The sequence below is a fragment of the Rhinatrema bivittatum genome, chromosome 14 (genome assembly GCF_901001135.1).
Source record: "Rhinatrema bivittatum chromosome 14, aRhiBiv1.1, whole genome shotgun sequence".
Taxonomy (NCBI): Eukaryota; Metazoa; Chordata; class Amphibia; order Gymnophiona; family Rhinatrematidae; genus Rhinatrema; species Rhinatrema bivittatum.
In genome coordinates this window covers 9,578,678-9,603,296 of record NC_042628.1, presented here as the reverse complement: position 1 = coordinate 9,603,296, position 24,619 = coordinate 9,578,678, and the positions used below count along the sequence as shown (strand labels likewise).

General features: G+C 44.2%; 2 protein-coding genes across 4 annotated transcripts in view; one reads left to right on the top strand and one right to left on the bottom strand.

Annotated features, from left to right (window-relative positions):
- Positions 1 to 656: 656 nt before the first annotated feature.
- Positions 657 to 21,350, top strand: AP5Z1 (adaptor related protein complex 5 subunit zeta 1). 2 transcript variants are annotated; one of them, XM_029577496.1, is made up of 17 exons: positions 657 to 909; positions 1,063 to 1,200; positions 7,184 to 7,370; positions 7,881 to 8,022; positions 8,320 to 8,432; positions 8,584 to 8,752; positions 9,158 to 9,298; positions 9,662 to 9,699; positions 9,790 to 9,952; positions 10,241 to 10,419; positions 11,701 to 11,843; positions 13,741 to 13,890; positions 15,303 to 15,414; positions 17,606 to 17,703; positions 18,385 to 18,517; positions 19,416 to 19,630; positions 20,191 to 21,350. In XM_029577496.1, exons 1-17 carry the CDS (start codon positions 869 to 871, stop codon positions 20,459 to 20,461), a joined length of 2,433 nt encoding a protein of 810 aa, XP_029433356.1. In that variant the 5' UTR covers positions 657 to 868; the 3' UTR covers positions 20,462 to 21,350. The 2 variants fall into 2 exon arrangements, with proteins under 2 accessions (XP_029433356.1, XP_029433357.1); XM_029577497.1 differs by lacking the exons at positions 657 to 909; positions 7,184 to 7,370 and having other exon boundaries at positions 1,064 to 1,200.
- RADIL (Rap associating with DIL domain) overlaps positions 21,152 to 24,619 on the bottom strand; it is an 82,130-nt gene continuing 78,662 nt past the window's right edge. For both annotated transcript variants that reach the window (XM_029577495.1, XM_029577494.1), the window contains exons 16-17: positions 23,038 to 23,177; positions 21,152 to 22,631 (exon numbers count right to left, since the gene is read on the bottom strand). In XM_029577495.1, the coding sequence (XP_029433355.1) occupies positions 22,529 to 22,631; positions 23,038 to 23,177 (243 nt within the window). In that variant the 3' untranslated portion in view covers positions 21,152 to 22,528. The remainder of the gene's footprint in view (positions 22,632 to 23,037; positions 23,178 to 24,619) is intronic.

The window sequence follows — 24,619 nt, the reverse complement described above, 5'->3', positions numbered from 1 at the left end:
GACTGACGCTGTAGACTGATATAATCACTTTACTATTTATGATAATGAGCTAAGAAGTCTTACTCATCCCACACAAAGCAGGACTAAGTATCCGATTTATCTGTGCTCTCAAACCTTCATCTAGAGGCTTTTGCACGCAATGGGCGGCAATCACTATTTTTTGTTTAAGCACATACTTTACCTACTATACTTTTCCAGTTTATTAAAAACTATTCTGAACATAAACGTCCCGACATTGTCAATGTTTTGGAATTGGTCGTGCCTGTTTCAGGCAAGCTGAAATAATTGATTATTGGGATGTTTACTTGAGCACTACAGTTGTTTCAGTGTGTAGAGGCTAAAAAGAGAGTAGCATTTATAAGATAAGCTAAAATATATTTCTTTGAAACAAAAAGGTGGTTATGGTTAGCTTTGAACAACTGGAAAATATTTTAAAGTATAAGTAAACAGTATAAAGAAACTATAGACTTAAAATGATACAAGTTGCAGCCCATTGTGGGTAGTTATATAATCATCTTTAACAGTTAACTAGCGTGGTCCAGTACAATGTATGCCAGACTACAACAAATATAGCTATTAGTTAAAAGCATAACTTAATATGCACTTACTGTACGATATTTAAAAAAAACAAAACACCCAGCGTAGGACTTTAGCAGAGCTTCCAGCTTCAGGACCCTGTTGCCACGTGCGAGAGGCAGCTGTTAAATACTTCTCTCTTTACCCTGCACTGACGTCAACCCACGTCCGCCTTTCATTGGCCGAACCTCAGCGGGAGTCGCTTTATTATTACGTCCCCGGCGCCCTGACGTCATCACTGGAGGACGGAGAGTGGCGGCGGAAGGAAGAAGCGCCAGGGCCTGCGGGCAGGATGTTTACGGCGGGAGCGGCGAACTACCTCCGGCAGGCCAGGTATTAACGGGTAACGGGAAGGGGCCGGCGGGTCCAAATGAAAATAAAGGAAGCTCGGGACAGGGCCCCTCTGAAGCCCTCCCTGGGTTCCGTGTAAGACCTCAGCAGCCTCTTTTCTCTCTCTCTCTCCGCTCCTTGCCGTCTTCCTTCCAGGGAGATCCAGAATGGGGAGCTGCAGAAGTTCAGTGCCAGGATCGCGGGTTTCCTTCAGCAGCAGGACCTGGGCGGTGAGACCGTGGATGGCCTGCAAAGACTCTACCTCATCGTCTCCGCCACCAAGTATGGCAGGAAGTAGGTGACCCACCGAGAGCATCTGATAAACCCGGTTTGACACGGAACGGATTGCAGGGTTTCCAGAGTTCAACTGCACTGCACGTTTCACGCGACTTTCCAAAAAAAAATGGTGTCTTTTTTTTTTTTTTAACGTGTGGCAGGTGGTAAGGGTATGTCACAGTCCCATTAAAGTAAATTAGACTGGATTTAATTTTTTTGTTTTTGCAGGGCATGGTGGAAGTAGTACTTAAGCCAGCTTCATTCTGTAACCTTCCACTAACCAGAAATAGGCAGACTCGTATAATTATCAAGAAACAACAAAAGTCTCGTGCCCTTATCCTGATACGTTTATCTCAGGCCATATAAAGTTAAGTGGCCAGCATTACTCAAGTAAAGGAGTCTTCTGGAAACTCCAGCCAGAGCATTAGGTTATGGGATTTAGCAGACAGTTGCTAGTTTTAATGCCAAAAAAAAAAATCGAGTTTCTTCCTCCTTTCTGTACTGATATCTAGTTTCTAGTGCTTTCTAAAATATCTTTAAAAAAAAAAAAAGTCCTTAGAACACCTATGTCACAGGTCAATACAGTAAAGTGCGGCCGCGGTTACCCTGCTTCTAACCCGCCTTCTACTCACAATTTGGCCGCTTTAGTCCAACCCACGATTCACTATCCCCTTTAACCCATTCTTACCGCCTCTTTAAATCAACGAGTAACCCCTTCCGCCCGCAGCATGTATATGAGATGTAAACGATCGGATTAGCTATTCCCCCCCCCCCCCCCCCCATTCAGTAACGCGTGCCCCGACTATCGCCTTTTTAACCTGCAGTTTAGCCGCGCGTTTAACCTGCTAATTTACCGCCTACCCCTACGTTAGAGGCAGGAGTAAGGGTAGGCGGCAAACTTTCCCTCAGCCCTCGCTCACCTGCCCTGGCCGCGTCCATGGGTGCCGGTCTCCGGGGCAGCCCAGTCCTCTCTACCCTCCTCCCAAAGCAACGAAAAGTGAAAAAAGCGAAATTTGGGCGCTCAAGCGACATTTGAAATCCCCTCGCGACCCGACATGCAAAGTGTAACTTTTTTCCCGCAGCGCTCCCCCGAGACGGACCGTGGCCCTCCCCCCTGCCTCCCGGGGGCAGCCAGCGGCGGGGGCTGCTTTCGCCACCGGCTGCCCCCGGGAGGCAGGGGGCAGCCCCTGGGAGGCAGGGGGGCTGCAGTCCGTCTCTGGGGGAGGGCTGCGGGAAAAGTAAGTTAAACTTTGCGTGTCGGGTCGCGAGGGGATTTCAAATGTCATTTCAAATGACAGGTACCAGCGCACCCAGGTTACTGTATAGACGCTGTATAAAGCGCCTATACAGTAAAATGGGTTGCGCGGGCCTAACGCCTCACGGACGCAGCTTGCATTTGCAAGCTATTTAAATACAGTATCGAGCGGTAGGTGAGCCGGACTGTGCATGCGGCAAACGCGGGTGCCCCTGGCACTAACGCAGCTCTTCCTACCGCTCCTTACTGTATCGGCCCGTCAGTCAGAAACAAAGCGAAGATAACTCTTCATTTACAGTTGTAAGAGGTTGGATGAGGCTTTTAAAAGGTCATTGCTATCATGTCTGTTACTGTGAAGGAACGCTGTATCATTCGCCATAGGAGGCTATGAGTTTGGAAACTGTCTTCTTGCTGGTAATGGATTCTAGTAATACTATGGCCATTAAATCTGGGCTTGTGATAACCTTGTAGTAACAATGAAGAGAAATGTTTTACTTTTTCTAATATTGTTTCCAAACTCAGTCTCCTTTGGAACAGTTAGTGTTTGTTTTTCAGTAATGTTTTTCCTTTAAGGGAAAAAGAAGAGCTTTAACCCTTACCTGACCACACAATGCAGTGAAGTGACTTTTACCACATAATTAACAAAGTGGGCTTTAGGCTGATACTAGAGATTGGTGATTTACTTGAATTTTCAGTCTTGGCTCTTTTATTGAACAAATTATTGTGGTTGCCATGTTAATCTATGTGAGTAGGTAGAAATAAGGATCAATAAACAAGTTGTAGGTGAGACCTTAATATTGCATTAACCTAATACATCTTTCTAGAGCTGTGTTCCCTTCATCAGGCCAGTGAAGAGAGAGCACAGTTACTAAATTTTAATAGTACAGTTATAGCTCAGTAAAGGGGTTGGAGGGTTGACATTTCTCAAGGGATGATCACTCTTGACAACCTTGCAATCAGTAATTAAAGGGAACGTCAAAACTACTCAAATATTTGAAATTAAAATAAATACTTTGGAACCAACAGAAAAGGATTTAATAAGGTCAGTGTCTTTCTCACCCTCTCAGACATAGACCCTTTCAAGTTTTAAGTTTAAAGCTCTGTAAATTTTAATGTCTCTGTTAAAGTCCTGCCCCTAACCCCATCCCTTTATTGAGCTGTAACTATACTGTAACACTGCTTTAAAACTGGGTGTATAACTGCTTTTTAAAAAAAAATGCATTTGGAAATATTCCAAGTTTAATGAACAGTGAACAATATTGGTACTAGTTTTTAAAAAGTATTCATGATTAGTAATCCCACTGACGAGCATTGTAGGAGTGCTTTACGTGATACGATATTTTCTCAATTTTGGTTACTGAAGGTAAATCAAAGGTATCCCAAACCTCATTACAGGGGCCAATAATAATATCCTTGTAGGACGTAGATGGTAATACATCAGTCTTAAGTCTAAATAGTATCAAGTCAGCTAGACATTTTATTTATTTATTTATTTATTTAAGGTTTTTATATACCGGCAATCATGACAACATATCTTGCTGGTTTACATAAAACAGGGGTGCAGTATATACATCAAACTGGAACTGTGTGTCAGAAGGTGCAGTTACATATAACAGGGGTAGCAGAACTGGGAGAAGGAGGAAGAGAAAGGATAGAATAGTAGCGGTTAAACAATATACAAATTAAGTGCTATATACAATGCATGGACATGAGATTATACTTGAATGGCAGGAAGTTGCAGGTTCTCTTAACCTGCCAACGATTAATAAAATATTAGAGAAAGTTGTGCTCGACAATTGACAGAATGTTTGGACAATTACAAAATTTTAAATCCACATCAAGGTATATTTAGACACTACTGGTGTCTGTTTCTGCGTATTGACTCCATACCGTAGAAACCAACAAAGATGCTGTTGCCATGTTTGTGGATATTAGTGCCGCATTTGACACTGTTAAACATCAACTGCTACTGTTGAGGCTACAGGGACTTGGCTTAACTGGTTCAGTTTTCACTTGGATTATTTCTTACTTATCTTCAAGGCAATTTCCCTTCATCATGGTTTGATCTAAATTGTGGAGTCCCTCAAGGATCTGTTTTGTTTTTTTTCTGCAATACTGTTCAATGTATATATTAGCCTTTTGACATTGATTTTGGAAAGATACGTTCCGTTCTATAAAATGTTCGCCAATTCAAAAAGATTGTCAACTGCTTTACATTTGATCTCAGAATGTTTGCGGCAAATTAAGTGCTGGATGTCCTCTAACTACCTCAATGGTTCCCAACCCGGTCCTGGGGACCCCCTCAGTCAGTTATGGAGACTGTGCATGCAAATTCTCTCTCATGCATATTCATTGTGGATATCCTAAAAACCTGACTAGCTGGGAGGTCCCCAGGACAGGGTTGGGAACCACTGAGCTTACCTGTTCTTGAATTTTCAAAATACTGAATCTCTGTAGACTTCATATACATCCTCTCCTGAGAGATGCTTAAAAGTGAATTGCGCCAAAATTGGGAGATGTGCTCGTGTGCGCCACCCAGGTGCATGTGTACCTCTTGCTGGTGTGGGGGTGGCCAAGAAATGTGTGTGTAAATACTTACACAGCAGAGGACCTGGGTGTTCGTGTACTTCTGTTATGGGAAGGTGTAAGTTATGGGGAAAAAAATAGCCATTTTGAAGGAGTTTTAAAGGGTCTGGGATAACTAGGAGGAGTGCAGGCTATTATACGGGGGGGGGGGTGGGGGGGGTGGGGGGGGGGGGGGGGGGGGGGGGGGCTTTGAAGGACTTGGCTCAACACTGGTTGGATGAACTGGTGAAACTGGCCATGGTGTGGATGCGCGCCGGTTTTCAAATACTCTGACTTGCGCGGTAGAAATGGGATTTACGTGCCTAGGCCTGCACCCACTTAACATTAGGTGCACATGTACGCGTGCTCAGGCTATTTTATAACATGCGCACAAGTTATAAAATCGTCTGGTCCCTGGGTGTGCACCAACGCCCATGCGCCAGTGTGTGCCTGGGAGCAGCTTTGAAAGTTACCGTCTTAGGTTTGACAATAGATGGTGCTTATTTTCCATTTGCTGAATCAGTTCGTAACCTAGGTTTTTATCTAATTCCAACCTGATCTGTATTCCTCATATACGTAAACTATTGCAAACTGGTTTTTACAAATTGCATCTTCTACGGAAACTGAGTATTGTCACTACTTGATTATGGAACTTCTCTCCTTGTTGGATTACCCAAATGTCATTTAAAGCCTCTCCAGCTTTTGCAGAATGCTGCCACACGCCTCATCATTCCCATGCAGTGCAGTAATCCTATATTCCTTACTTTGAATCAACTGCACTGGTAGCCTATAGAGCAGTGTATTAAGTTTTATCAGATGTTATAGCTAATTATCATCCTACTCGCCCTTTGTGTTCCCAAGGCAATATTTTGTTAATAGTGCCTTCACTGAAGATGAACCAACTTGTGAATACAAGAGCATGTGCCCTTTCTATTACTGGTTCCATTATTTCTTTGCCACATACACCGCGCCTTATCCTTGATATTAAAATATTTCACAACAGTTAGAGGCCCTTTTATTTGCTGAAGCATTTGATGATTTTTTTAACATACTATTTTGTTTTATGCTATAATGTTTACATGTTAATGTTTTCATTTGTTGTGTGTTATATTTGTCCTGTAGTGCCTCAGTGCAACCCCTAACATTCACTCAGAGTAACCTTCTGCCCACTCGGAGGGTCCTGCCAAGCACCTATGCATAAGTCCCTACACTGGCAGCATCCCACCTGCCAACTGGGTTTCTGCTTGCTTCTGGGCAAGTTCCCTGCCCGTAAGCTTCCTCCTGGTGGTTTCTACGGACACTGAAATGCCACACATCCCAAGGGTCACACAGTTCCTCAAAACACCCACAGACCAAATACACACAATACTGGGATTGTTAATCAGTCCAAGACAGACAGAGCTAACAAACTAATAAGTTTATTAACAAAAAGTAGGAACAGTATACAGGGAAAAACATTGCATTTGCAATTGGGAACAGATAAAAACAAGGATTAAACAGTAAAAATTAAACACTTTTTACTACTTATGTAAGCCTGGGAAGATCAGGAAAACAGCTGTCCATTTCCACCTTAGCTGACCAGGGCCTCAGCACTGCTCCCTCTGTACCCCAGCTGAGACTAAACAGCTCTAGAACCTTCAGGGCTAGTTCTCTGTCTGCAGGGCCAATCAGTGCCCACAGTACTAAGAATAGCTTTATTACCAGTAATGGATTTTTGGCCAATGGCACTGCAGGATGTTTGTCTTACATGTTCTCAGGGATGCTGGGATGTGTATGCTGTTTAAGTATCCTATTGAATCAAGGCACCATCCAAAACCCCTTTTTGAACTACAGTGGAGAGGTCAAACACCACCTGCAGGCCAGCACAGAGGGAATGAGATGTCTGGGGAACAGGTTCACGGGGCAGAACAACAAAGCATGCAACAACCCCTGTTTCACCAAAATATTAATAATGCTTTTCTGATATTTTGTCTTTTTGTAACTGCATAATACAACATATTTGCTGAAGTGGCACAAAAATATTTAAAAAATAATCATAGATGTATTGTTAGTCCAGTAAAAGGTATCACCTACAGTGTTTGAGACTTTTCTTGAAATTAAAAAAACAAAAACCAAACCCAGAATGGTTAGATGCAGGTACATATGCTCTTATGTTCTGCTGGTGGTTCCTGTCCTCTACAGGTTGGAAAATGTGTTTTTGGAGCATTTACAGAGAGTGATGTGTTTGCCAAAGGCCCCACTACAGGTTCAGATACTATGCACGGCCATCCTGAGAGAGGGCTCGCCTTATGATCTTGTCATCCTTTCACCTGACCAGATCCATGACACAAAGCTGTTGAGCCTGGTGTCTTCAGTCTTACTGGCTCAGGTAATAACTGAACCCCACATTTTTCACAGACATTTAGACTTTTCTACTCTTTTTAGGTAAAGCTGTTAGTAAAGAAGGTGGAGAATTCATGTTAATATCCCAGTCAATAATTATTTACATTGCACTGGCAATGTCCATAGTATCATCAGCATTATTTTTCTTCCATGCTTTTCCAGTCAGAGTTCAAAACGTGGTAACAGCAAAGATTTGGCATTAGGGTTCAAAGATGAAAGAGTTTTATAAGCAAATAAGGATGCTTCAAGATGCAACAGAGTAGCTGCATTGATTTTGTGTTGGATTTGTGGGTAACTGAGGATAAATAAACTAAACTGTATGATACAAAGGATGTGGATGAAATAGTGTAAGTACAGATATAAAAAGGTGCAAATTATAGATGTCAAGGATACAAGTATAATTGTAGTCACCTACAAAGGAGAATAGGTACACTTGCAATAACAGAATACAGAGTGTACATCACGTACCTGAACATGTAAATTGTTTTGTACCCAGGGCTGTAGTAATAAAGCACTCGCTGTTGGGAATCGGATAGCAAAGATAATGGAAACTCGACTTCCTGAGGGCCAGAGCTCACGACACCTCCTCCCAGTCCTGTCCAAACTTACCAGCCTTTTCCCAGAATGCCTGAGTGACGGTAAGTGTGGGATCCAAGCTGTTGAGGAAGAGTAGGCGGCGTAATCTGCTGGATTAGCAAAAGGGGGTTTGTCTCCGAGGACTTTCATGGGAATCCTGACATGCAGAGTTTTCATGGCAGCCTTTGCTTCACTTCTCCATATTGTCACCTCCCAAAATCTGGCTTTGTTGATTACATCGGGGGGAGCTATGGGCTGTAGATGAAATGTAGGAGTTTGGATAGGAAGCAGTAGAATCTGCAGTAATGGTTTACAGAAAGGGAAAATGTATTTTAATTCCTGTATGTTTCCTTTCGTAGACCAGACCAATCTAGTCAATAAAAAACTTGTTGATTGGCTGAGGTATGCAAGCATACATCAAGGAGTTGGCCAGCCATCTGGCGGCTTTTTCTCTAGTCCAAGAACAAAGCTGGTGAGTGATATAATGTTAAAACACACGGGAAGTCATAATGAAAAGCATAGGTGAGACCTTGTGATACTATAGTTCTCACCATGTGCTTGCAGTTTGGTTCTAAGGACAGGAAGCATGAGTTTAGCTTTGCAACGCTTTCTCCCTCCCACAGCCTGGGCCCATTACTGAGGTGGATGGAGCAGTTGCCACGGACTTTTTCACGGTGCTCTCTGTTGGCCACCATTACACGGAGGATCAGTGGCTGAACATGCAGGTCTTCTCCATGCTGAGGAAGTGGCTGCTGTGCTATGGGACCGACAGCAGCAGCACAGCAAACTCTGGTTGGTAGGAATCTAATCAACTCATAATCATGAGGTTCAGAAGAACTTAAGAAGTGCCAGGCTGGGTTAGATCAAGATCCATTGTGTATTTTTCTTCACCTTGAGCTTTTATTAGTATAGACAGATGATCAATTGAATTAATCATCATTTTGTATACAGTCCTCTTTTGGTTGAAATTACAACATTTATATCTATGATATTTTACTTAAGTAAACCCAACTGGGCATAAGTAAGGCTATAATGGCTTGACTTTATTACTCAAAGTTGCTATTGTGCATTGCTACTTCAGTGCCCCTCTGCAGAAGCTGCCAGCTGGTAATTGTTTCTTGTTGTTTCTGATGTTGGTGAGAAGTTTGGGCTAGTCTAGTACTGTACCAGTGTTTCTTGCCTGGTCTCTCTTTGCAGATGATAAATCGGAGGTCGATGGTTCAGTCATGTCTATGGTCTCTGCCACATCCACCTCCAGCCGCCTGCTTCCTCCAAAGGAGCGTCTGCGAGAAAAGGCCTTTGAATACTGCCAGCGGCTCATTGAGCAGAGCAACAGGAGTGAGTGCTGTCGATCAGTCTTAGACTGCTGCTAGGATGGCTTTCAAATATCCGGAAATATGGCACCCAAGGGACGGCAGTTCCTGTGAGAAATAGGTTGAGGGTATTGGGGAACTGAGGTAATTTTATGCTCTGTGTCTGCAGAACTGCCAACGAGTTGGGTTAAGTTTCTACAAAACCAGCTCTTGATGCGCACGACTGAAGGAGAATGTTCTCTGCATGTATTTGAAATGCTCTCGCTTAAAAGAGAGAAATTATTGGAGTCACCTGCAGTAAACTTGAGCTCTTGGAAGCAACAGATAAGTTTTATATTCAAGAATTGCTGGGAAATGACCAGGCTTTTCTTTTTTTTTTTTTAACCAGAGGCTGTGAAGAAATGTGATGCAGACCTACAGAAAGCTGTGAGTATAGGAAATAGCCCTGAAGAAAGAGACGAGCAGGGCAGAGACCCGATGTGTTTCTCATCCTCTCTGACCACCTTTTGTCTGTAGTGTTTCATCGAGGCTGTCACCATCATGGACATTGTGTGCAGACAGGACTCCTCCTATGTGTACCGAGCGCTTTCTTTTCTGAAGATTGTGCATGGAAGAATCTGCCAGGACCTTTCTTTGGCCCAGATGCACCTTCCTGTTGCCCAGTTCTTCCTAAACCATAGTAAGTGGCTCCTGTCTATTGCTCGTTGGCGGCATCTGTGAGCGCGAGGGCTTCTCGCGAGGCCACTGTTCTTGTATCTCCTCACGTTCTTAATGACCGTCCTTGCTGGCAAGGGCCACATCATCCCGCTGCTGGGGAGAGAGAAGGGTTCACCTCTGGATCAACGTAAGGGATGTAAGACTGCTATAAGCCCATCTCCTTACTGGACAGAGCAGACGGTTTGGCCCTCATGCAGAGAAACCTTCCCCGTTTCACCTCCACCTCTCACATTTTGGTTTATTCTTACAGGTGAAATGGCAGCGGTGGACTCGGAGGCAGTTTACAGACACTTGTTCACCCGCATTCCTGCTGAGCTTTTCCACCAACCACTGCTGGCCTTGGAATTCGTTCGTTTCTGCAGGGAGAATGCCAAATTCTTAAGTCAGAATGTCTGTGTCTTCCGACAGAGTTTTCCAAACCTCCTCAAGGTGTGTTGAGGTTGCTTGCCTTGCTGTAGCGGACTGACAGTCCTGAGGGTTGAGCCTTTAAATAGTGAGGCACAGGGGCAGTAGTACAAGTTTACAGTAAGGAGGATCAGGAAAGATGGCCTCCAAGAGACTGCAGTTCCTCTCTTTACCACTAGGGTTCATCCTTTCATCTGAAGACTTTATTCAACAAAGAAAGCTGTAGGTGAGACCTTTTTATTGGGCTAATGTGGCCCCCCCCTCCTGTTAGTGGAAAGTGAGTTAACTTCAATTTCTAAGATCCCTTTAACGGAGATTAACTGTGGTGATACAGAGAGTGCCTCTTGCAAATCCTCTGATCTGCAGTTTTGTGAATAGTTTCAACATGGCTATTTAAACTGAAACCACGCCAAAGTAAACATTTTACTCTCTTCTTCTGTGATGCAAACATCCAGAAACAGCAGAATTCTTAGTAGGATCATAGAAAATCTGATTAATGTAATTATACATTTGTCTGCATTGTCCAATAGTGAAATTGCATTTGGGGCAACTCCGTCTGTGTATAGAGGATGGTAGGGCTGAATTTGGCACACTTTGCCCAGTATGCGTATGGATATGTAGTGGTTTTTAGCCTTCTGCCACTTTTGCTTTTACAGTATACAAAAATCCTTGCCTGAACGTACCCTCAGATAGCCCCGGATACAGAAACAACAACATCCGAACGCGCTGCTCTGTTTTGGATTTCCTTCCGCTGCCTGCCCACTCTTTTTTTACATTGCCCTAAAAAGCAACCTCCAGCATGACGTGCAGTCACCCTTAGCATTAAGTGCCAGCGCAGCGCATTCGGCCTGTTTCGTTTCAGACTCTGCATGCGTCTTCCCTTGGGCAGCGCAGCGCATTCGGCCTGTTTCGTTTCAGACTCTGCATGCGTCTTCCCTTGGGCAGCGCAGCGCATTCGGCCTGTTTCGTTTCAGACTCTGCATGCGTCTTCCCTTGCGCAGCGCATTCGGCCTGTTTCGTTTCAGACTCTGCATGCGTCTTCCCTTGGGCAGCGCAGCGCATTCGGCCTGTTTCGTTTCAGACTCTGCATGCGTCTTCCCTTGCACAGCGCATTCGGCCTGTTTCGTTTCAGACTCTGCATGCGTCTTCCCTTGCGCAGCGCATTCGGCCTGTTTCGTTTCAGACTCTGCATGCATCTTCCCTTGCACAGCGCATTCGGCCTGTTTCGTTTCAGACTCTGCATGCGTCTTCCCTTGGGCGCAATGTTTGTGGTGGTGCTGACGCGATTGCTTTGCTGCTCCGCAGTTCCTGGCATGGAATGGCCCGGCCTTGCTCTCCGACTTTGTGGAGCTCCTCCCTGCTCTGATCGGGCCGGATACAGCGATCGAGATCCTCCTCCTGCTGCTTGACTTGCCGTGTTTGACTGCAGCCCTGGATTTGCAACTTCGGTAAGACCGTACTTTTGTCTTCCTCGGTAGAACTGCTGACATTTAATTCTATATAGAAACATATAGAAACATAGAAATGACGGCAGAAGAAGACCAAACGGCCCATCCAGTCTGCCCAGCAAGCTTCACATTTTTTTCTCATACTTATCTGTTTCTCTTAGCTCTTTGGTTCTATTTCTCTTCCACCCCCACCATTAATGTAGAGAGCAGTGATGGAGCTGCAACCAAGTGAAATATCAAGCTTGATTAGTTAGGGGTAGTAGGGGTAGTAACCGCCGCAATAAGCAAGCTACACCCATGTTTATTTGTTTTACCCAGACTGTGTTATTCAGCCCTTATTGGTTGTTTTTCTTCTCCCCTGCCGTTGAAGCAGGGAGCTATGCTGGATATGCGTGTAGTATCAGTTTTTCTTCTCCCCTGCCGTTGAAGCAGAGAGCTATGCTGGATATGCGTGAAGTATCAGTTTTTCTTCTCCCCTGCGGTTGAAGCAGGATATGCATTGAAAGTGAAGTATCAGGCTTATTTGGTTTGGGGTAGTAACCGCCGTAACAAGCCAGCTACTCCCCGCTTTGTGAGTGCGAATCCTTTTTTCTTCTCCCCTGCCGTTGAAGCAGAGAGCTATGCTGGATATGCGTGAAGTATCAGTTTTTCTTCTCCCCTGCCGTTGAAGCAGAGAGCTATGCTGGATATGCGTGAAGTATCAGTTTTTCTTCTCCCCTGCCGTTGAAGCAGAGAGCTATGCGTGAAGTATCAGTTTTTCTTCTCCCCTACCATTGAAGCAGAGAGCTATGCTGGATATGCATTGAAAGTGAAGTATTAGGCTTATTTGGTTTGGGGTAGTAACCGCCGTAACAAGCCAGCTACTCCCCACTTTGTGAGTGCGAATCCTTTTTTCCACATTCTAGCCATAAGTTTCCTCCGTGAACCCAGTGCTGGTTCTCTAGGTCAGTGATTTCCAAACCTGTCCTAGAGGGCCCATGGTCAGGAGCTAAATCTGCTTGCACTGCCATGAACACGGGGATTTCCACCCTCATCCAGTAAGCCTTGATATTTTTGATGCGCCGCTTTGACGGCAGGGGGCGGGGGAAAAGGGGAATTGGATTCAGATGCAAACTAACATGGACCCTGACGTTTACGATCTGGGGTTACTGATCTGCAGACGTAAGGGGAAAAGCTCAGGACTGCTTCTATGGCCAAGTCCAAAAGCAAAGCAAGTCAGCATTGCCTGAATTTTCAGGAAGGCTCCTCCCTCAGTAAAAATGTTGCTAGCAGTAATTATTTTTACAGTAATTTTACAGTTGCTTGGTCTTTGATTGTAAATATTACTATCCTTATCATAAGGGTTTGGGGTAACTGCACGGACTACCCTTAAGAGAGACCTGGGGGTGACCTAAAAGGCATGGTAGATACTCCAAGAAGCTGCTGGACACATTGGGTGGACCATTTGGTCATTACTATATTACTGCACGTTTTATCTCATGTCTGTTCATTGTGGATATCCTGAAAACCTGGCTTGGGCCTCCCAGGACAGGTTTGGGAACCTCCTACGTAGGTGAATAGCATTCAAGTATGTCCCTGGAGCTGAGACACTGGAGAGCGGCTCATCTTTTGGTTATTAGGTTGAATACAGTCTGCGACCTGCATGGAAATGCAGACCGTGTGCCTTCATGGTAGAATTTTGTAAGAGTGGTGAAGGAGTGTATTAGGGACATATGCACACTAATTATTTTCCTGTCATCTGCTACTTTATCCCAAGTTATCCTGTCCCTTACTCAGAGAGATTGAGGCTGTAAGAATTATTAAAGCGTCCATGAGAAGATGGATTCTGATCCTTAGTGTAAATGACCCTTTAGGAACTGTGTCCAATGCCAGTGTTTTGGTTTCCCTGTTCTGTCAGCTCTCTGTCAGCTCCTGCATCTGAGCGAGTCATCATGGATGCTGCTGTGCAACCAGCTAATGCTGCAGAGGCCTTCCGCCACCCCCATTACAGAAGCCTGTTCCAGTACCTCCTCCGTGGCGAAGCTTGGCAAGGAAACGCCGTGGATGGGTACAGAATAGTCAGCAATGCCGAGGGCAGTAGGGAGCTGGGGGTTGTAGACATAGCTCCCTTTATGATAGATGGTTAACAGAATTCATTTTTAATGTTTTTTGTTTTTTTTTTTTACTGATGCAGTTAGTGTAAAATTAATTTATTATTTTTTCCTGTTCATACCCCAGATCAGTCCAGGCAAGTGGGATTTTGCATCCCTACCAGCAGATGGAGGCCGAGAGCAAAAACCTTTTTTTTTCTGAAACTGCTACACAAGCTAGAGTGGCACCTGCAGTCCCTCAATATTTGTCTGACTCCAGAAGGTGGAAGAAGTGAACATCCTGCGGTCTGGAGCATTAGAAAAAAAATTTAAATTAAAAACAGGATTCTCGTGTGGGCTCCCTGAGGTGTTAGACAGCTTCGTGGGCCATCCCTCAGCTGGAGCAGGGCAAGCAGAGGCTTGGGATCCCTGGTTTAGCTCAGCCCTGAAGTCCACAACGGGGGGGGAACTGAATGCCAGTGGTTCTGGCGCCCTCATTCCCCTTGGATTGTTCCCGCTGGCCCACCGGCGTCTACCTTTATTCCCCTACCCACCTAGAAAAGGGAGTTAGGTTAGCTTTTGAATTTGTCTGTATCTTGGCTTGGGTCTGGGTCCATACAGAGGGACTGCAGGTGGCCCTCTAGCTTATGGAGCAGTTTCAGACAAGTTTTTGTTCTCTGACTCTCATCGGCTGGTAGGGATGCAAAACCCCACTTGTTTGGATTGATCTGTGGTATTCCAGGAAAGAAAATTAGCAGGCAAGAATCGATTTTTCCTTTTCACTTGTAATCTGCTACATATATGTAAAAAAATCAACCATTCTGCTCAGACACATCTTTTTCTATCTGCATCTGCTGAATGTGTTGAAGTGTTTTTCTGAGCAGGACCATATGCAGGATTCGTGGAGAACTAGGGTGGGCATTGCTACACTTGCTGCTATTTGTAAGGCTGTATGGCCGGGGAGTTGCCTGTGTGAATGTGGGAGTGTCCAGACCACTGTGCTATTACGTATCTCTCTCCAGTGGGGTCCAGAGTGCGGCCTTGCAATGATCTAAGCCTTGTGCCATCTGTTGCAATGAGGCATAGTAGCAAACAGTTGCAGCAGCTCCCCTGATTTTAATCCAGCATCCGCTAGCCTCATGTAATGTATCAGCAGTGAGGCTGTATTCACACATCTTGTAAAAACTTTGATAGAAGGAAGCGCAGGTATTGAAGCTTTTACATATTTTTTACACAGGCAGTAAAATTGTTTTCATCTGTTCTATCCTGCCCTTTGGAGCAGCTAAGTTATCCTGACTCTGGGGAAGCTAGAAAGAAGAGAAATGTTGGTGTGAGATCTTTTTTTTTAATGAGAGCTAGTGGTGATCCTAAGTCTGTGTCTTGCTGACAGGTTATATATGCTTCACCAGATGCTGGCAGACATGGCCTGCTGCCCCCGAGTGATGCAGTGTGCAGAAACCGTCCCCGTCTTGTTGCAGCTTTTCTTTAAGATCACAGCAGAGGTAAGTGTGACTGGCTGAAAGGTTGTGTAACGTTTGCCGGTAGCGGGGGGTCATCCCACGCAGACAAGCGTTCACCCCAGGATGCCGAAGGCCTCTGAAGAGGCAGGCACGCCACTGTGATGCCATCTGCAGTGCTTGCTCCCTGGGCTTTTTCTTTTTCTTTGAAGGTGTAAATAAACGTAGATAAAGGTGAGCCAGTGTATAGTGCGTCTGGATTTCTAGAAAGCATTTGACAAAATCCCTCATGAGAGACTTCTTAGGAAATGTAAAATGCCGTGGGAAAGGGGGCAGTGTCCTATTGTGGATTACCGACTGGTTAAAAAGATAAATCGAGAATAGGGCTAAATGGGAAAAGGTGAATAGTGGAGTGCCCCAGGGATCTGTGCCGGGACCGCTGCTATTAATATATTTATAAACGACCTGGAAATGGGAACAAGTGAGGTGGTCAAATTTGCCAATGCCACAAGATTATTCAGAGTTGGGGAAAAAAATCCCAGGTCACCACCTAAGGTGCATTGGGGAACATCAAGCAAAGAAGGCTCCTGCCTCACGAGAGCAGTAGTTGGTGAACCGATCACTAGCAGGTTTGAAAGCTGCTTCCTGATAGGGGCTTGCACTACTTGTAGCGCTCTAGGGCGACTAAATGAGGTTTGCAAATGGGCAGAGTAATAAATTTGTTTCAAGCCTAAGAGCACAGCTGATCGAACGCAGCCTTGAGCACGGCCGTGCGATCCTTCCGCCACTTACGTTCCCCTCGGTGCAGCTCCTTTTCTTCTCAGCCTGGTCCTGAGCGATCCGGACAACCTGTGCCGGTGGGTGATTAGGATTAATCCTATGAAAAGGAGCTATCGAATCAATCTCCAGCAGCTCCATTCAGGTTACACCAAAACTACCCACCCGTTATCCCAGTTCCTTCATTCCCTTCCTGCAGCCGCTCTGCTTGCCCCATGCCCCTTCTGAATTCACTACCGTCCTCGTCACCTCTTTTAGGAGAGCATTCCAGGCACCCATCCTCCCTAACAAAGAAATCATTCTACAAATTACAGCTTCTGAAACGTCTTCGTCCTCTTCTTTTCTATCGTGATTTCAGGACTGTTCTACAATCTCTTATATTTTCTGGTCTAGACTATTGTAACGCTCTATATCTAGGTCTATCTGACTCATCAATTCACCCGCTACAATTAGTTCAAAATAGTGCAGCTCGCTTATTATCCGGTACCTCCATTCGCAATCACATTACACCTATCTTACATTCCCTTCACTGGTTACCCATAAAATACAGGATAAAATACAAAGTAATCTCAATCATTCATAGTTTAATTTACAACTCTACATCCACTTGGCTTTGCACCTTACTCCGCATTTACAAACCCACCCGACACTTAAGATCACTTACTCAAAATCTCTTAGACATTCCATCACCACGACAGGCCAGATTAGATATCACCAGGAAAAGAGCTTTTTCAGTTGCCGGACCATCTCTCTGGAACTCTTTACCCAACCCACTCCGTTTAATATCAAATCCTTATCATTTCAAAAAGGCTTTAAAAACATTCTTTTTTTCAACAAGCATTTAACATTCCCACTAAACATTTCCCCGATCAAAAATGAAACTCCATCCCCTAAATTTCTCTCATCAGATACATATTACATTATCGTCTCTCTTCTATTATCCCATCCGTGTTCTTTCTAGGACATTACAATTCGATAAGTTGCTACCCCCCCCCCTCCTCCCCCCCTCCATCCCTTTTACCCTCCCTACTCTTTACCCATGGCATGTTACCATTATTATTATTTTGTTATTTAATAATTTGTTTTAGCTAACATTTATCTAGCTATTTAGTTAAATTTATGTATTTTAAGTTTATTTTAGTTATATTTTATTTTTACTTTATTTTAACATGTTGTAAACCGTTTTGATAAAATTTTATTTTAAAAAGCGGTATATAAATACTTTTAAATAAATAAAAATAAATAAATAAAATATCTGTGATAAAGATTTTCCTGAGTCTATCTACCCCCTTAGCGCTTCTAGTTCAGCGGCCCAGTCCTGCATCATATTTATTTATTTATTTATGTTTGGCTTTTATATACCGGAAGTTCCTGTATAATATACATATCACTCCGGTTTACAAGGAACTCTTGCCGGGCAGTGGGTTGGATGGGATGTAATGGGGTTATGTGACTTCAGTTTGCAGATGGTGTTTTGATAAACAAGCTAGTGTTGGTGTTACTGGAGAGGAGCAATCTGCTATACAGCGTCCCCCAGTTCCAGACTAATGTGTACAGGTAAGGCCAGAGGATTGCTAATAGTTTGTAGGAAGAAAGAAAGATCCTGCTGCCTCGGGGACACGCAGAAGCCCCTTTACGCTCACTCTACATGTGATCAGCACCCCTAGACCCGTGCACACACACACACACACTCCTACTTATCCCTTCCTATGTGCAGCTCAGTAATTCATGCACATATGATGTCGGCACTTCTGACCAACATTTACTGACACTGAAATAGGTACAGCACCGAATGTAGCTTGCCTCGAGCTCCCAACTCACTGAATCTCTTGGGCTGTTCCTTTTAACTTCTGCGTTAGCAGTTCAGTCAGTGGGGGAAAGGTTGATGTGATCCAGCAGGGAGTCCCCTCTGGAATTTAACCATATGGTTTTCGGGGTGTATGGAGTGAGAAGTGAATTCCCACCAGAAAAACTTTTTTTTTTAAACCTAAGAACATGCCATGCTGGGTCAGAGCAAGGGTCCATGAAGCCCAGCATCCTGTTTCCAACAGCAGCAGTTTCTGTCACTGGTGGTTGAATGTGCTGTAAGGGCTCCCTCTGCTGGCTGTAGTTGGTGGCGCATAAAGCATCTCTCCTGCAGAGCCTTCCTTGATGAGAGGGCTGCACAGTCTTACTTCTTAAGATCTTTGACTTGTGACTGTAACAGTCCCTTCCACCACTCTTTTTGTTTTTTGGCAGAGTGATGAGCTCCCTGCTGCTGGGTTTGTGTAAACTGCACCCTTCTGTGATAGTGGAGCAATCCAAGGAGCTGCTGGAGTTTTCTGGAGCAGTCGTCAACGTTCAGAATAAAGAGACTTTCTTCATCCACGTGGTAAGCATTGGGTGGGACGCTGCCGGGGGGGGGGGCCCCAGCTCTGCTTTTCAAATAAACTTCTTTCCTTGCTGTGGTAACTTTGTTCTTCTCTATCTGTGGTGCAGTAGATAAAATATATTCTCCTCATGGTTCCAATAATAAAAACAAGAAGGGCTTTCAAAGCAGAGTTGGAAAGAGAATAAAAGCTTACTGCACGTGATGTGTGTGCATGGAGGGTAGTTATTCAAAGTGTGTTCACAGAGAGAGAGAGAGAGGGACCAGCAGCGCAAGTCGTCTGTACAGGAAAGAAGAGGCTGGGCTAGGATCGCTTGCAGATGTTACCTTAACACAGGACCAAGAGCAACAAGGCTTTTACTTTAATTAAAACTTGATAGGCCACTTCCCAGAAAACATCCTAAAGCAGATTACAATATAAATATCATAAAAGCCAAAAGAGAGGAGAAATTACTACTTACCTGATAATTTATTTTTCTCTAGGACAGGCAGGCCAGCCCACACAAGTGGGCTATGTACTCCAGCCAGCAGATGGAGACAGAGATCACAGACTGGCTGATGTCATTTTCATATAATGCAGCACCGACATCAAGCTGCCAGTATTCCTGGAAAAGCAATTGAATAACAGATTTTTAACTTCAACACTATACATTTCATCCCCTAACCACTTACTGTTTGTTTTTTGGTTTTTTTTAAACTTCCAGTGAGGAAAAGCACTGGACTCAGAAGAAAATGAAATGCAATAACCTTAACAGATAAAGCAGGCACACACTTAGCAGGTCCCTGGAGATCTGCATTCTTGTGAAATAGCCCTTAGTCTCAGCCCAGCCATTGGCAGACCAGCTGCTTCACCTGCGTTAAGTTGCTTTTCTTGCTCGATTGTCACTGTTTTGATTTGTAGGTGTGGGCTATTGGAGAATACCTGTCAGTTTCCTATGATAAAAGGTGCACCGTGGACCAAATCAACAAGTTCTTTGAAGTCTTGGAGGCTCTGCTGTTTGAGATCACACAGTTGCGTCCTTCAGCTGGCGTTCCTAAGTGTTCCCCAAGAGTTATTACTGTCCTCATGACAACGTTGACCAAATTGGCATCACGCAGCCAAGACCTCATCCCCAGGTATCGTGGCAAAAGTGGGGGGGGGGGGTGGTATATGAACAGGAAGCTGAGTTGGAAATGGTCAGCTCCTAGATTACTCCGTATAATAATCAGTCGCTGTGTAGATCACAAGCAGTGTCTTCTCTCTCAGCAGCAGTTGTTGGGGTCAGGGTGAAAACTTTCAGTAGCAGTCATTTTGCATCGTGATCGATATTTCCGTCTCCTCTAGTTCTGTTCTTCCCAGCAGGAATAGCTATCAGAGGAGGAGTAATTGCGGGAGGTCTGACAAGTGTGTGAACCTAGGCCCCTCCCAGCCTCACCCTTGTTAGGGTTACTCCAGTGGGGGAAGTCCTTTCATTGTCATCCTACTAAAAGGCAACTTGACACTCTAGTCAAGAGTACCCATTACAGTATTACAGAGAACTCTTGCTATCAAAGGTACTTGCTTCTAGTTGGATGTTACTTCCCCCAATAAGCGTTCCATTTTTTATATTTAGAAATGCATATGGCACCGAAGCTGTCCTCTAATACATCAATGCCTTGTGACGTTCCAAATCTCAGTGCCATTCTTATTCTTGCAGAGTGGTCCTCTATCTGTCCAAGATGAGGTCCTGTGTTCAGAGCGCTGCCATGATCTCTGTGTATGGCGAGGAAGACAGCGAGGAGATCTTCATCCGCGCGACTGAGCTAATGAACCTCTTGAAAATGCCTAATGTTGCTCAGTTTATATTGACCCCATCAGCCGAGGTCACCAATGTGCGGTATCACCGGGATGCCAATGCCTCGGTGCCTCTCGCCATGAGGACTTTCAGTCGGCTCTTACAAAAGGACTCTGGCTTTGTACCAGGATGAAAACCGAGCTCTGATTATTATCATCAATCATGGGGCAGCCATTAGTTCTGAATCTCGGATGCTATGAGCTTCCTGGAAATTTGAGTAATTATGTACAAAAGACAACTAACCTTACTGTAAAATCAAACCTTTTTTTTTTTTCCCCAACAATTTCAATTGGATTTAGTAATTTTAAATGTAAACAGCTTAGTTAAATATAGTGCAGAGGGCCTCTTCTTCGGGTGGCCCTGCCAGTGCAGCACTGGGCTCCAAACGCCCTGCCCGTGTGCTTATTCCTGCCTTCAGCCTCTCTTCCATGCAGGGGGTAAGTGACCACATTTTTGTACTTCATTTTAAGCTGGGTAGTGTTTTTTCCACCATGCGGACTATGTTCTTTAGTGCTGTAGGAATGAGGACGTAGGGTCTCTGCTGTACTGCGCAGGTAAAAGTGTGGGTTTTGGGAAGGAACTGAGTTAACAAGAGCTGGAGCTGCTGTTCTGTATTAGTCGGGATAGATGTCTGCCACAGTGACTCTCCCCGCTCGAGAGCAGCTGCCTCCAGCCCCTCATTTCCCCAGACACGGTGCTTCTAGTTGCCTGAAGGTGATGCACTATAGCTGGGTCAATACCTTCGCAATCTCTCCTTTTCCTAGCCCCTCCTTCACTGGACTGAAATCTCCTGCTGCACTAGTTAAAGAAACTCAGCAGCAAGGTTAAAGAAGCTTTTAATCCAGTTATTTTTCATACTGAAAACAAATCGTTGCACACATTAACACGTTTGCATTATTTAGTAATATTTCTGCATTATATACATAAGTTGTACAGTATTAACATTTATGTAAAGAAGGCATAAAAACCTGAAAGATTGGTATGAAGTGAAAGTGAAGAAAAATAAAGACCATTATCAATTATGCTTTCTCTTTGTATATCTTCATATTATGCAAAGGATTGAAAATATATTTCACAACACAGTGCATTAGTGTATGACTTAACCACTTGTCTTATAATAATGATGAATAATAGTTCCAACATTGTTGTGCTTTTTGCTTGACTGTGCTGGACAGACAGACAGACAGACTTGGTGTTTTCCTTTTGTAATCTGCATCTCTAAGTATAACCCCCTTCCCCTATTGATTTCTAATAACCAATTTCTAGTAATGGTTAAACTAGCTTATACTAAATGTAGAGCTGTCACAAACTGGAAAATAATTGCTCTAGCCTGCTCTGGTTTACCCAGTGAGGGCATGCATGGTTGTGATGAGCATACAGCCTTGTTTTCTGAGGCGCTGGAGCTGCTTATCTGAACAAGAAGAAATGTAAAATGCCATAGGCAGCAGGAAAGAGGGAGAGAGAATAGAAGAGTAATGCTTTAGGAGAATTCCAGTTTCTCAGTGCCCTATTCTCCAGCATGACTTTTAGTTATTTTTTTACAAGCACAGGAGTCTCTCTCATGCTCGTAAAGCTTGAGCAGGCAGGAGCAGCTGGGAGAGATGGAGCTGCGTGGGTAAAGGACTTGGCTTCTTTTGGAAAAACTCACAAGGAAAAATCTTGGAGACTGGTGAGCTGATGTGGCTAGTGACAGTGCAGATGGTTGAAGCTAAGGACAAATCTTTACCAAATGTTCAGTTTGCCTTTTTTGCTCTGCTTTAATTTTCAGCAAGTGTTTGATTTTAGTTTTGTTCTTTGCTCTGTCATTTTTTTATTTATTTTATGTAAATAGTTCAGGGTTATTTTTTTTTCCTCTCTTCCAGTAGCTTCTTGTTGCTGTTGGCTAAGATACTTCTTAGGCTGTAACCAGTTTTTCAGTCTGGTCAGGGCTAACTGCTCTAGCAGGCACCAGCCATGGTTTTCCATCCCTGCTTGAACTATACAATTTCTTAACAAATTGACAACAGTAACACAAAACTGCAGCAAAGCAATGGTTACAGGCAAGTGAAAGTTCTAGGTGGGTCCTAGATGTGTCCTTTTTCCACAGCAGCATCTTGGACTGTAGCAGCATTGGTCCAGTTCTGCTTGGAAAGTCTTTGGTTATGTCTATGATCCCCTGCCATTGAGGAAAAGTTCAAAAGCCACTCCTCATTTATAAGCACTAGCAAGAGGAGCCAGAGCTGATCTTTTCTGCTATTTCCATGTCAGACTTGGCAACCAGGAACCGCAGCTTCTTTCCTCCTGATCGGATCAGATCCACTGCACTGTAATGAAGCAGAAGCAGGGATCTTAGAAATAGAAAGCAGAGGACCAGCTCAACTTATAAATACAGCGGCAGTTAACAGCATCACTGGTGTGGGAAGGAAGGAGCAAGCAACTTTAGCAGATCACCTCCTCTCTGTTCTGAAATGTAGATCTGAGGCCACAACCCCATTAACTGTGATAAAAGGCAGTAAAACAGGAGTGCAGTGTAGACAGTATGTCTGTTACATGAGCCCTGCTCCATCCATCCTCTCACTGAAAGCAGCACCTAAATTCCACTCATTGCATTACTGAAACTAAAACAGATGGAGTACTTTGTTAATGTGTCAGTCATTTCTACCTGCAAGAATACTGAGCAGAATTCTTACAAGACCCAGTGGACTGTGAAGTAGATGCAATCTTTGGTACCTTTTGTAGTCTGCTCCTATCAGGCTGGTCCCATTCACTGCCAGGATGCGGTCTCCTATAGAGAGTCTGCCGTCTGAGGCCACAGGGCTGTCGGGTATCAGTGTTCGGATGTAAATCCCAGGCGTGTTCAGAGGAGTGTGCTGCAAACAGTAACACACCACTCAAATGGCACAGTCACTCTAGAAGTGGCAACATGACCTGGGCATATTGTATGCTGGAAATTCATAGGATAATTAGTCAGAAATCAAAACAATGTCCTTAAGAGAATCCTTTACATAACTGTGCCCTTATAATAGCATTTAACTAAATCAGTCTAAGGAAGGTGCTCTGTTATGCCAGACCAGTCCAGATAAGTAATAAGTCCCATAGGGGCTACATATTTTCCCTCGGACACAGCAGAGCTCTGCTTGTAGTCCTCCAACACACTTGAATATTGATTACTTATCCATTCCAAGCGTATCTAAAGCGCGAAACCTCGGTGTAGTCATCAACTCGAGCCTGTCCATGTCTGCCCACATCTCCACCATTATCAAAAACTCTTTCTTTAAATTTCAAATCCTAAAACATCTCCGCCCATTTTTCTCTTCACTCACGATTTTTGAATTGTCCTACAAGCCCTCATTTTCTCTGGTCTTGACTAAGTGGTAGATAGTAACTATCGAGTTAACCAATTTCAATCTCACCACTGTAATCCATACAATAATTAGCTGCAGAATAGATTACTGCAACTCCCTGTTGAATGGCATCACACAACATTGTGTAAGAAGCAGCTCCAGCTCCTTTAAAAGTACTGCCTCTGTAATTTTATTAGCAGTCAAAGTAGCAGATTGCATAAACCCTATACCCTAGCGCCTGCACCGGCTCCCAGTCGAAAGCAGGATAACATTCAGAACTCTGCTTTGTTTACAAGTGGGTGAATAAGCCTCCCTCACACCCAGAAGAGATCTGTGATCACCCTAATGTGCTCTTCTTTCCTCTTCTGTCAGATTGTCCTACACTAGACTTTGTGTGTTCTGCTGTTACATACCAAAAACTTTGGAACAAGGCACCACTACCTCTACGACTCGAGCCTTGCTGTTTTACATGGCTTTTCAGCTAGGCCTTGCCCCCAAAGATCCCAGCACCCTGCCCTGATCCAGCTTCCAGTTATATACCCAGGAGTCGCAATGCTATTCCATCCGTAACTTGGATCATCACTTTAGATCTAACCAATAGTAGTTAAAATTACTTAAACTGACTGCAATCCACCTTAAGGCCATTCTTGGTGCGAGGCAGAACATCAAGAAAAAGAGACCACATATCACCCCATCCTGAAAGAGCTATATTGGCTACCCGTATACTTCCGTATCATGTACAAAGCCATATGTATCATTTTCAAAACTATACATCAATGCACTTCCCTCGATCTTCAATTCCCTCTCCAAGTATACAACTTGACAAGACCTACCGGAGATGTTTATAGAGGCACACTCCAAGTTCCCCCTGCGAAAACGACTAGACACATTACCCTAAGAGATCGCGCCACCTCCACAGCTGGCCCCCTTCTGTGGAATTCCTTACCCACAGATCTCAGACTAGAACC

What these genes read in the sequence shown, in the direction of transcription:
- AP5Z1 (XM_029577496.1), top strand. Translation starts at nt 869, where the DNA reads ATGTTTACGGCGGGAGCGGCGAACTACCTCCGGCAGGCCAG. An exon ending in CTAGTCCAAGAACAAAGCTG is followed by an intron (nt 8,433 to 8,583) that starts GTGAGTGATATA and finishes TCCCTCCCACAG; the next exon opens with CCTGGGCCCATTACTGAGGT. An exon ending in GTTTTCCAAACCTCCTCAAG is followed by an intron (nt 10,420 to 11,700) that starts GTGTGTTGAGGT and finishes GCTGCTCCGCAG; the next exon opens with TTCCTGGCATGGAATGGCCC.